We start from the raw sequence: 12,448 nt of genomic DNA, 5'->3' as shown, positions 1-12,448 counted from the left end.
TGCCCATGAGGCTCAAAGGCAGAGCCCAGGGCGGGGTGGAAGCAGCTCGAGCACGTGCAGTTGAACACAGTCTCCTCTGCGGTCCACGTAGCCCCCGTGGAGCCCGCAGCTGCTGCGCAGAGCTCACCACTCCCCCCGACGCCTCCTAGCCCAGAACGCCAGAGCCATTCTCTGACCCCACAGGGCCTCGCCTGGCCTTGACCCTCCAGCCAGGGGGTGTGCACGCAGTGGGCACTTAATCAGTGTGTGGCAGCGGTGTGCGAGGGCACCTGTGTCCGTGGCAGGCCAGCCCCCAACCCCCAGCAGTGTCCACAGGGAACTCACTTGAAGTTCTCGGGATACTCTGTGATGGCCATGTTGATGACGTCCAGGGCGTGCTGGTAGTGCTTCTGGGCCGAGAAGAGGAGCGCCAGCAGGTGGAGGGCGCTGGCATCATCCCTGCACACTTTCAGGGCCTCCTGCAGCTGCTCCATGGCGCTGGAGATCTGCCAGAGAAGATTGCCAGCTTAGTGACCTTCTCCAAGGCCCAGCCCTCCCCCCAGGACTCTGGTGCCAGCGCCGGCCAATGAGAACAGAGCAGACTCAAGTGAGACCCTGGGCCCTGGGGGTGGGGCTGGTGCTCTGACCAGAAAACACAGACCTAAGTACCATGGCGAGAGGGATCTGCTGTCCCAGATCAGGCTCGGGCAGCCACTGCTGCTCGGGGGTAAAGAGGAGCGGGTTTAGGGTGCAGCACAGAGGATCTGGGTGGATGTGGGGGCCGTAAGGAGGCCATCCAGGTCCCTGGGTGCAGACCCAGAGGTGGGTCTCCTCTGCACCTGTCCGTGCAGTGATGGAGACCACACACAAATGCCTCCTCCTACTCAGAGACCCACAACTTCGGCTCAGGGGTCAGGTAGGGGCGTGGCTGCCGGCCCGGCCACTTCCTAGCTAGAACCTTCCGGCGACTGCTCTGAGCTACAGTTCTTAGCTACAAAGTGAGGAGGACGGTCGTGCCTGTGCCAGCGGCTGAGAGGGTGAGACGACGTGCGAGAACATTCTGCCCAGTCCTGCACCTGTGGGACGTGCCTGTCCCTCCTCAAGCCCCCAGAGCCCAGGCAGCTGCGGAGCTAAGATGCTTCCTTCTCCTCCTGAGGGCTGTGTGCTCTCATGCCCTTGGGACTGGCGACTGCATCGGCTCCGGCAACTCTCTCCACATCCGTTCCCTATCCTCCCAGGAACCAGGGAGTCTTTTCCAGAAAGTCTTGCTCCTTACCACACCTCAGACATGGGCCTCCCGTGCTCCCCGAGGGGCCTATGGTGCAGGCCAGCTGGGGCCTTAGGTCCCTAGTCCCCTCTCCCTCCAGCCTCGGCACACACTGTGAGTACTCGGTCCAGGCCCTGACTCCACCCATGGGAAACTCCTTTTATGGAAAGTTCAAGGAAAGGGCAGGAAGCAAGGTTACTGTGGTCACTGGTTCAGCTTGCCTGTGTCTCCCCAAGGCTGCTTCTCCCTGGTGATTCTCCAGAGTGAAGCCCATTATTCGGGGCCGAGTGTCCAAACCCACAGCTGTCACTGCTCAGGCAGCCACACGTGCTCTGAGCAGGATGGGCTGGAGGCTATCAGACACCCGGGTGGGCCAGGTCTAGCCTAGTGTCCATGCGACGGTCCTCAGCTCCCTGAGGCTCCCAGCATCTGGGGTCCCCAAGGAAACTGGGAGCCAGGCTCCACTGGCCTGGCGCTGCCATCTCTCTGGGAGGACAGACATCCATCAGGGGTGGCTGGATAATTAAAGATACTAGAAAAATGTATCACCAAAGGTTTATCACAAACTTGATTGGCAAGAGAAGCCCCGGAGCTTACAGCGGGCTGAAAATGAAGTGCTCTCGGGTACTCGCGCCTGTGTTCTTCGGAACACCAGAGCAGAGCGATGGTCCTTGGCGAGAGTGCCAGAGAGGTACCAAGTGCCTCATCCCAGACCTGAAAGCCAGGAGCCCCACGGAGCAAGCTTTGTGGAAGGTGAAGACATAAATGCTTCCTGTGGTCACTCAGCAACTTCTCAGGAGACCGAACTCTTCAAGAGGCCGTGAGGGCAGAGAATAATCCCTTGCTGTGTGCCCACCTTGGGCTTTACCACAGTTTCTGACTTCATCCTTACTGGGTCTCTCAGAGGGGCAGTATGAAGGTGCTCATATAACGGACAAGAAAACAGGGACTTGGAGAGGTCAGGTCCCTTGCAAAGGGTCACGTGGCTGGGCAAAGCAGTGGTGGCAGGAGCAGCTCCGCAGCCCTCGGGGACCTGGGAGTTAGGAAATGTGACAACCCACCTGGCGGACGAGGGCCAGCTGCAGGGAGACATAGAGGATGACCTGGGGGTCCCCGGGCGCCAGCTGCTGGGCTCTGTATGGGGAGAGGGGGTGACAGGTCAGCGAGCAAGGACTGAGCACCCAGTGTGTGATGTGGGCCTCCCGCATGCCAGTGCTCTGCTGGGTGCTGCAGGGCGAAATGTCGGGGGTTCTCAGAGGGTGCCCGGCGGGGGATGATGGCGGTGGCAGCCCGTGGGCAGCAGGCTCCAAGAGAGTTGGCTCTGCCGAGGCAGGGCGCCATCTGAGAGGGGAGGACTGGGGAGTGGGGAATGGCCCTTGCCTCTGGGCAACTGTTGGCCTGGCTGAGGCCCTGTGGTGGCCTTGTATGGAGCCTGGAGCCTGACCTCTCCACTGTAGGACAGAAGGGAACACTCCTGCAGGTGGAGGGGCTGGGAATGGCCTCTCTGGTAGCGAAGCCTTGGGAATGAGGAGTTGGCCCTAGTAGCTCAGTGGGGATTGGCCTGGATGGGACTTTTACCTCCCTGGGTTCAGGAACAACCTGCCCCAGAGAGGGGCTGGATGTGCTGTATGTTCCTGTAGGAAGGCACAAGATGTCTAGGGCGGGGTCCGGGCTAGCAACTTCCACAGCAGTACTTGGGGGGAGTAAGACTCATAGGGCTCACAGGGAGAGCCCTGCGATGGGCCAGAGGAGCGGGGGGCAGGATGCTCAGGCGGGACCCAAGGCTATGGAGGAGGCAGGGGCTTAGCAAGGATGGGTCCGAAGGAGGGAGGGAAGGAGGGAGGGCCAGCACAGGGGAGGGGCTTCTCTGGCATCCCCTTCACTCCTTCCCTCCGGGACCTTGACTGCCAGGAAATGTCTGTGAGGACTGGTGTGGGGGGTTCTCACAGCCCTCAGGTCAGAGAGGGGCTGGCAGGAGGCAAACACCAATTCTGAGCCCCTGCTACCCTTAAGGCACATATGTAAGGTGCTTTTCCAGCTTTATCTCAGAATTCTCACAACATCCATGGGCTCTGATTCCCATGTTAGAGCCCTGAGCTCCAGAGGGGAGGGGCTGAGCCTAGGGGTGCCCCACCATCACTGAAGGGCTCCACCTGCCCACCCAACCCCAAAGGCCTGTCCCTGCTTCCCGCGTGAGCTCTCAGAGCCTTGGTTTCCTGGTCAATGAACTGGGGCTGGAAACCTTCACTCTGCCACCACCACAGGGTCCAGGGAGATAAAGTGCGTGAACGTGCCACCTGGTGCCTCTGCTGGGCCGGGGGTCCCCTCACCTCTCCAGAGTCTGCAGTGCTTTCCGGTGCAACTCATCTTGCTTGGATTTCAGAGTCGCTGCAGGAGACAAGACAGAGACAGAGCCATGAGGGCGTGCTGAAGGGCTGCAGGCCCAGCCCTGCCCCATCCCGGGGGGCACAAGCTCTGCAGGGAGAGGCCCGATGAGGGCCTCATCCGGCAAATCCTGCACTCCATCAGCTCTGCGCTGCTGCCACCCACCACCCTAGTCACCGGCGGAGGGTGTGGGGCGTCCACTTGGCCCCAGCCTCCCAGCATGTGACTCAGCACACCGGCTCCCTCCACTCCTTCACCTTCTTTGCCACCTGAGCCTGGAGAGACAGGCTCCACGGGCTGATGCCTGCCTCCTGGGGCTTCCTTACCCACAGGGCTCTTCTTTTTAAACCATTTTTAACAAATTTTCAGTGTTAAAATTTAAGGGCAGGTGTTTGAAGTCTCAGCTGCACACGGAACCACCTGGTAAGCTTTAAAATGACTGTCACCCAGGCCCCAGCCCCGTCCTGGTCAGATTACTCTTCCAGGTTTAGTTTGCACGGGACCCCACTGCTCCCCTTCCTGCAAGCATACAGAAGTAGGTGGCTGCCTCACTGATGGGGGGACACGCGGCTGAGCTGGCAGGGTTCGGGAAAGAATGCCAGCCTCGGGGCGGCAGGAGTGGAACCTATCCTCCAAGCACAAGTATTTATTAAGCACCGACTGTGTACCCAGCACTGTGCCATGTGTCAAGGGAGGTTTAAAAGACCCCAGAAGGTCAAAGCAGTGCTGAGGGTAAGAGCAAAACAGAATAAAGACACTGTGGGGTCCGGGCGGGCAGCATATTACAGACTGCGGGCACACAGGAGTTCCAGAGGCGGGTATCAGCTCTGCCGAGGGGCTGGGACCTGGCCTCGAAGGGTGGGTCCATGAAGAGGGCATGTGTGAGAGTGATGAAGTCTGGGTAAAAGAGTGGAAATGGGACTGAGGGGTGAGAGAGAGAGAGAGAGAGTGTGTGTGTGTGTGTGTGTACTCAATAGAGATGTGCTGGGCACTGGTGGGACAAGATGCCCGGGAGGCCACCGGGAAGCCTGAGCCCCCCAGGCAGAGGCTCCGAGGCCCTGGCACTCACCGTCAGTGGCCTGCAGGCTGTATGTGAGGCCCAGTGCCAGGTAGCCCTTGGCAAGGAATTCCCCAGCTTCCTCCCCGAGGTCGATCACTGTCGTGGCAAAGCGCTCTGCCTCCTCCAGCTGCAAAGAGGAGAGGCATAGGTCACCAGGAGGGCTTTCCTGGCCTCGGCATGCAGCCCTTCAGTCACCAGCCTTGGACACTCAGAACTGCAATTCCTCATGTGTGGGCAGCGCGACCAGAAGCCGGGTGGCTTGTCTGAGACCATACCACCCTAAGTAGAAGAAATAAGGCGGTTTCCTCTATCAGCAATTCTCTGGACCTCTTACCCGCAACCCAAGGGCCTGAGCTCAGCGTCGCAGGGTGCTACCTCTCACAGGGAGAAGCTTCCCTCGCCCCAGACAGCCTAGCTCCCTAGAGCTTATTCTGCCAAGAGCGGGGACCCAGGACCAGGCCACTCTGTGACAGCTCCTTTCACCATCTGGCCTCTGTCTGTGTCTGCCCTGTGCAGCAAAGAGAGGGAAGCTGGGGCCGGGGGGCAGGCAGAGCCCTGGGACTGATTCTTGGGGACATCGCCAACCCTGCCGAATGGGCAGCCTGCCACTTGGGCTCTGTCTGTGAGCTTGCTCCCGGACACAGGGAGCTCACACTTTTCAGGGGAAAAAGGCCTGAGGCTGTTTTTGTCCTGGGGACAGGAGGAACCGTTCGAGTTGGAAAGAGACCAACTGGCGCAGGTCACGTGTGCACACCCCATCACACAAGTCACATGACATGAAGAGGGGCACGCACAAGGCAGCCCTCACAAGCTGCCTGGGGCCCCCACAGTGGTCAGGCCAGTCAGGGAGGTGGGAGATAGCTGGGGGTCTCAGCCATGCCCACGCATGGCCCACAGGCCTCCAAGAGGCCCCCCTCCTCCTCCCCAGCCCAGGAATGTCATCTGTCCCTGTGCCTGGCATGGCAGCGTACTGGCGTCAGTGTCACCGAGAACAAAGACTGGCACCACCCCACAGCTAGGGGGCTGAAGGGACCATACCCGAAGCCCCACTGCCACCCAGACGTCACGGCCCCATGTGGGGCGTCTTGCCCGCAGCAGAGGGCCATCAGGGAGCTACATTCAACCAGGGAGCTAGACTCAAACCCCAGGTGGCGTCTGGCATTCACGCCAGTGTTGCTCCTGCCCTGTTCTTGTCCTTGCCACCCCACCCTGGCAGGAGAGGGGCAGCTCTGTGCATCTTGTGGCCTGACCACTGGCCACAGCCAGGGCGCCGGTAGACCCTCTGTCCCTGGAATGTGGAGCTGAGACCCTCAGACAGAGGCCATCAGCAGAGGGGAGGGGCGCTGGGGAAGCGTGCCCTCTGCACACAGCCATGGGAAGCTCTGTGCAGGGGAAGGGCTGAAGGAACAGAGATCCCACTGTGCAGGGAGGGAAACAACAGAACCAAAGTGCAAGGAAGCAGAGCCTGTGAGCAGATAGCCCGGACAGAGATGGTAGGAGGGGGGGTGAATCCCTCTGAGGCCTGTCCACCATCCCTGACTTAGGCCGCCTGACGCATGCTGACCAGGGCAATGCTAAAGCCCCCTGTGGTGGTGCTCTGGCTGCTGGCCTGGGCAGCGGGCCACCTCCAAGTTGGGGGGCTGGTCACTGAGAGGAGTAGGGAGTCTAAGGACCTAAGTTCTGACACCATCAGGCCCCAGGACTCAAGGTTTGGGGGAGGCCGTAGCTCAGGAAACCCCTCTGCTGCCTGCTGCCCACCTCGGCCGGCCAGGCGGGCCCGTGGCTGTAGCGGCTAAGACCAGTGTCCTGCAGCACCCGGCCCAGCAGGACCTGGGGCAGTGGCTGGGGCGGGGTGGCTTCGGGGACCTACAGTCAGAGCCAGGTGGAGAGAAAAGCACTGAAGGATGAGCTCCCAGACACAGGCTCTGAGCCTCGCCCAGCACCTAACAGCAGTGGGGCCTGGCGCAGATCACTTCGTTTCTGTGCCCCGAAGGTCCTCTTCTGCAAAATGGAGACTTGGACACCCCCCTCCCCCGCAACTGCTCCTCTGCACAGACCTTCGCAGAGGCTTCTGCAGCAGCAGGCTCTGTGATGGGCCCAGCTGGGGGGCCCCAACGACAGGGAGGGGGATGCCCAGATGAGTTCACACGCAAGTCCTGCAAGTTGACCCCATACGACAGGGTGGCTCTTAATTCAGGCTCCACTGTGTGATGCTGGCATGGGGCTAGTGGAGCCCCAAGAGGACAGTCATGTGGCTGTGGCTGTCCAAGGAAGACTCATGGCAGAGGGAGGACAGGAGGCACCAAGAAAAGGGTTAAGTGAGCAAACTGACCCCCCCCCCAATATCCCATTACTGATGCAACTCATTTCATACACTGTCTTTAGGCATCATTACGCACCAAACAGGAGCAAGCTGGTTTACAAACCACCAAGTACAAGTTATAGAATCTAGAAACCTACTGCAACCATGTATATACACTGTTCCCATGACCATGTCCTTCTACTCAGCAAATGCCAGCTTCTATCTCTTGCAACTCATGTAGGGAAGGTGCTGGGAAGAAAGCTCAACAGTTACTGGGAAACAGGGAAAAGTCATTCTCTAGTTCATACACATCATATTCTGGGTTAGTAGAGCTCACCATACTTTAGTGCAAACAGGGGAGCCTGGATGGCTCAGTCAGTTGAGTGTCCGACTCTTGGTTTCAGCTCAGGTCACGATCTCGGGGTCGTGGGATCAAGCCCCGCACTGGGCTCCGTGCTCAGCAGGGAGTCAGCGTGAAGATTCTTTCCCTCTGCCCTCCCCCCACTTGTATGTGCACCCTCTCTCTCTCTAAAATAAATAAATCTTTAAAAATAAGTGAAAACATACATCCTTAGCTTGTCCAATCTGTGGTCCACTCTGACCTGCAGGTCAGGAGCCTTCCTTGGCCAGTACTTGCCAGCCTTGTCTGTGCAGTTTAAGCACAGTGTCAGCATTCATCTCAAATCAAACTCACAAAGCTTGAATGTACTGTGGTCGCTCTGGCAGCACACACAAAGCTTGAATGACCCTTTCCCTACATGGCCAACGCTATTTTGGTTTCTATGACCTACTACAAAGCAAGCTTTTTGCTTTGTGGAGTCCTTGCAGGGATAATGAAGGAAAAAAAATTGTCAGTTCTTGTAAGTATGACAATATACAATATGATGACAGAAAGTATTAAAATATGTGGGTGCTCTAACTGGCCAGTGGAAGGAAAGAATGCTATCAGAGCAAAACAAAAACAAAAACAGAAACAAAAAAACCCCCGAAAACAAAAATCCAAAATTTACATTTATTGTAAATATATTTTAAAGAAATATCTATGTTGTGTGTGTGTGTACACACACGCACACACAACGCACCATTCCCCTTGCTCTAAGACATGAGTGGCAATCCTAATGCCCTCGAGAATGTGGCTTTGTCATTTTTGCTCCGAAGTACTAAAAGCCCACCCAAGTCCAGCATTAGCTCTGCCCTCACGAGTAAGCTCTCTACGCAGATGACAGCCTTGAGGCTAAGAACACAAGCACTGGTGCAGACTTCCTGAGCTCAAATCCTGGTCTGCGGTGCCTCAGTTCCCTCTTCCATAAAATGGTACAAGTGTCGCCTCACAGACAGACATCCAGTTGCTGGGAGGACTGAATGGGATAAGACACTGTGAATGCTCAGAGCAGTGCTTGAATAAAGGCAAACCATTATTATTAGTGATTTAATTTCTATCTATAGTTAGTTGAGTCTTCCAGAATTTTCTTCGGTCTCAGCCTGACAGATGTGGGAAGGACCATCTGAGAAGAGTACTTGTGCCCCTGTACTTGACCTCGCTGACAAACCGGTTAAGTGGTGGCAAAGACTGTGCTGGAATCCAAAGGGGGTACTGCTGCCTGCCTTTGTCTCTTGCCCAACCCTTAGTCAGAAAAGGAGACTCCGCACAAGGATCAGCTGGGTCTCCACAACCCCATACAGTCCACTGTGCCAGCTGGTCAGACCCTCAGATTCTCTCCCTAGGGTCCAGGACACACATATACCCACTAACCTATTCTTTGTCACAATACTCACCCCCACTGTGGGTAATACACGCGGATATATCTGTCCTATTCCCTGAGAGCCTATTTCAATTTTTTCTTAAGAAAGAATTGTAGGGGCGCCTGGGTGGCTCAGTCAGTTAAGCGTCCGACTCTTGATTTCAGCTCAGGTAATGATCTCAGGGTCATGAGATCGAGTCCTGCGTCGGGCTCTATGCTCAGCGAGGAGTCTGCTTGAGATTCTCTCTTTCCCTCTCCCTCTGCCCCTCCCCCTGTGCATGTGCTCTCTCTAAATAAATAAAAATAAAATCTTAAAAAAAAAAAGAGTTCTATTTCACAACCCACTAATAGGTCTCAACTTCCAACGTGAAAGCCACAGCTCTAATCCAGTGGCTGAGTTGAGCGGTGCCCGCCCCACCTCCAGCCACCCCCGACATCTTTCTCCCTGGGACCACCTCACTCGGCCTTTCCAATCTCCAGTCACTTCTCTGGTGGCCTTGAAAGCCAACAGCTGGGGGCTCTGAAGTTGGGCCTGCTGTTTCTGCAAGATTATCTCAGGTTACAGTGCTGGGCTCTCCTTGCTCATCAAAACTCCTCCAAGGTGACGGGGTTTTAAATTCTTTTCAACCATTCTCCTTTCAGTGATATACTGCTTTTTACTATCTCCTTTACCTACAACAGCCCTGTCACTTTGCCATGAACCCCAGGTAGAGACCCCCTCCCCCATGCCCCTGCCATTCTAGAGTGGTTTCGTGCCTGATGGCACAGGTGTTATACAGCTGAAGGTTCTGGGGCAGAGGGAGCTGAGGGGACCTATCCAAGGCCATGTGGTGAGTGAGTGACAGGACTGGGTGTCCACCCCGGGTCTCCTGAGCCTACGTCTGGAGCTTTCTGAGCTGCCTGAGTCACAGCCGCCCTCCGTGGCTCTTCACTTTCTTCCTCTCTGACCATTTGGGAAAAGGATGCATGGAAGGCTCTAATGTTTGGACCCTCTGCTTTGGCTTTCCAGAAGTAAGGGCAGCGTTCCCATGACTTCACAAGTTCCGACGGCTCTCCAGGCTTCCTAATTTGGTGCCCACACAGACGGGCCTCTGGCTCGCACACGGTCCTCTTGCTCGGCTGCCTTCCACTCCCTGGGCTGCCTCATCCATCTTGCACTGGGCCAAAGAGGTTGTACCCCTGGCAGTTCAGCCTCTTCCTCCCTTGCCGGGACCCGGAGAAAGTCCCTCTCGGAGCCTGCCGAGCTTGTCGAAGCAGCATCTCTGGGTCTCCTCTGGCCCTTCCCCTGGGGCCCGGGACCTGTTGCTAACCGCTCCACGGCAAGGGCACTTTCCCCTCCTGAGAGGAGCTGGATGAAATTGCCTTATTTCCACAGCCAGGGGCCGAGTGTTGGGATTCTTGATTCCCTGCCTCATAAACACTCACCTCATCTTCCTGGCTCAGGCCAGCCCTGACTCGGAAACGTGAAGGTAAGGACACAAAAGCACCTCCCTTCTGCGACCCCGCTATTTTGAAGGGGCTGTTGCAGGATGGCTGCTGTTCATCAGGGACCCGCCGTGGGCTAGGCAGCGACGCTCCTCGGCTCTGCTGTTCAGAGCCCCACCTGTACAGGGTGGATGTGACTGCTTCCAGGGTACAGAGGAGGCACAGAGAGGGGGAATGACTCCCGTAAAGCCACACAGCTACTACCTGGGCGGGGAGGGATTTGAATGCTATCCTCTCTGCCTCCAAAGCCTGCGGGCGCTGTTTCCCCCACTTCATCCCGCCCCCTCAGGGAAGAGGCCGAGAGACAGCACCACAGACATTTCCGAAGCAGAGCACGGCCTGCTTTCCCACTTCATGACTCCCCTTTCATGTGTGACACACAGCACACACGCACACCCCCATCTCCTATCCTCCCACGGGAGCCTCCACTTTTTAAATTACATACATTTTACATAATTGTGTTTGCAGAGATCCGAAAAAAATATTTACAACTCTCTTTCCTTCCTGCCCCAAATAACTGGCTGGGAACCTTGGCAAGACATCGGCCGTGCCAAGGCGTGAGGCTGCCACGCACTGCTGTCCCCGGGTCAGAGGTCGGGATGCCCTCCCCTGCCTAGGGGAGCCCAGGCTAAGCCTTGGGGCCAGTGCTCTCCCACCTGAGCCCACGCCTGCCCCGGGTGCAATCACCTTGCAGCAAACCCTGTGTCAGCCAGCCTGCGACTGAGCAGTCCCTCTGCCTGGTGCACCATGACTCGAGGGCCACCTTGCTCTCAGACCCAGGCTCAGCCTTGGGCGTCCCACGCTGGCTCTGGGCATGGGGACAGGACGTGGGGACAGCAGGTGTTCCACCTCTGGGCACATGGCCACCCAGGCCGGTTTCACCCAGCACGGCTCGTTTTTCAGATGTCCCAGTTTCAGCCTCCCTTCCTGCAACCCGGGCCAAGTTGTCCACCCCCAGATTTCTGTCCCCTGCTCATGGAGCTTGGCTGGGCAATGGCTGGGCCTACTGGGGCTGCCGTGAGCCAGAAGAGCTGCAATGGCAAAAGACAGAGGTGGCCTCAGATGCCTTTCAGGAACCGTCTCTGTCCCAAGCACCAGCACCCCTCTGCCCGTCGAGGTCAGACACATTCTTCCTCCTTGTGGCCCCGGAATAGAGAGTGCTGGGCCACCCTCTCCTGGCCTCCTTGGAGAACAGGCTGCCCTTAGCTACCCATGGTCTGTTCTCTGCCCAGCGCCAACTTGGGAACCTGAGAACCGCTGAACCAGAGGCAGACTTCCCACACCCATCCCTCCCAGCCAGCTGGGGTGAGAGTCATTCTAGAAGATATGAGTAGACATCTAACCACATGCAGTGTTCTTCGCTGGGGAGAGAGGCTCAGGGCTCAGACTTGGTAAGGAAAGAAGGTCCCCGACTAGCAGGGAGGGAAGTACCATGTAAAGCAGAATTGGCTGTTGAGTGGTTACGCTCATAGGCTGGTAGGATCTACCCACTGAGCACTGGACATGAACTCTGGGCTGGGGTTTCAACAAGAGAGACAGCTTCCGCCTTCAAGAGACACTGGAGATCAGAATGTAATGTGCCAGGTGTCCCAGGCAGGTATAAACGGGGGCTTTAGGGAGGTCCAGGGTTTCCAGGTTAGGGACGGCTGCCAGGAGCCACCCCCTGTCCCTCTAATGGGACCTGGCTTGAGCCTGGACCCAAATTAAACCCTGCCTCAAACCAGCCCCCAAAGCCATGCATGCCTCTCAGCTGAGGTTAAACAGCTCACCCTCTTCCCCGATTCTGATGACAAGTCTGCATGTTTAAGTTTCCTTTTGGGCTTTTCTATTTATGTTGTCATTGATGACTTTGCTCCTAACTCATCTGATTTCAATTTGGACTGATTGGATCCTAATTTTATTACCATGTAATCTGAATGCATGTAATGACTGTAATTATGCTGCTGAGGGAAACAGCTCCTCCACGGCGGGAAGGCCTAAATTTAGGCTTCCTGGCAAGGGCGGCTGCTGGCTGGGTGGACACCCACAGCCACCTCAGAGCTGGTGGCCTTGGGGAGGACAGGGGCCCTCCCCTGCCGCAGCTCGGTGAGGCGGGTACCTGGGGCTTCGTCCGGTGAGGGATGTGAGCCCCTCTGAGGAGCCCCTGGAACATGCAGGAGTGTGAGTGAGGGGTCTGCAAGCCCCCACCCCCCCGCCTCCGTGTCCCCTGGCTCCCATCACAGCCCTCT

The 12,448-nt window shown here is 57.1% G+C and overlaps 1 protein-coding gene across 5 annotated transcripts in view; it reads right to left on the bottom strand.

The window, feature by feature from the left end:
• Positions 1-12,448, bottom strand: part of TTC7A (tetratricopeptide repeat domain 7A) — a 116,289-nt gene that overhangs the window by 41,310 nt on the left and 62,531 nt on the right. For all 5 annotated transcript variants that reach the window (XM_087863372.1, XM_045787928.2, XM_045787929.2 and 2 more), the window contains 4 exons: positions 4,701-4,818; positions 3,577-3,634; positions 2,308-2,380; positions 325-485 (listed from right to left, as the gene is read on the bottom strand). In XM_087863372.1, coding sequence (XP_087719498.1) covers positions 325-485; positions 2,308-2,380; positions 3,577-3,634; positions 4,701-4,818 — 410 coding nt within the window. The remainder of the gene's footprint in view (positions 1-324; positions 486-2,307; positions 2,381-3,576; positions 3,635-4,700; positions 4,819-12,448) is intronic.

The sequence above is a fragment of the Ursus americanus genome, chromosome 7, assembly GCF_024610735.1.
Source record: "Ursus americanus isolate L20-20 chromosome 7, mUrsAme1.1.p, whole genome shotgun sequence".
Taxonomy (NCBI): domain Eukaryota; kingdom Metazoa; phylum Chordata; class Mammalia; order Carnivora; family Ursidae; genus Ursus; species Ursus americanus.
This window is presented reverse-complemented; position numbering and strand designations above follow the sequence as displayed.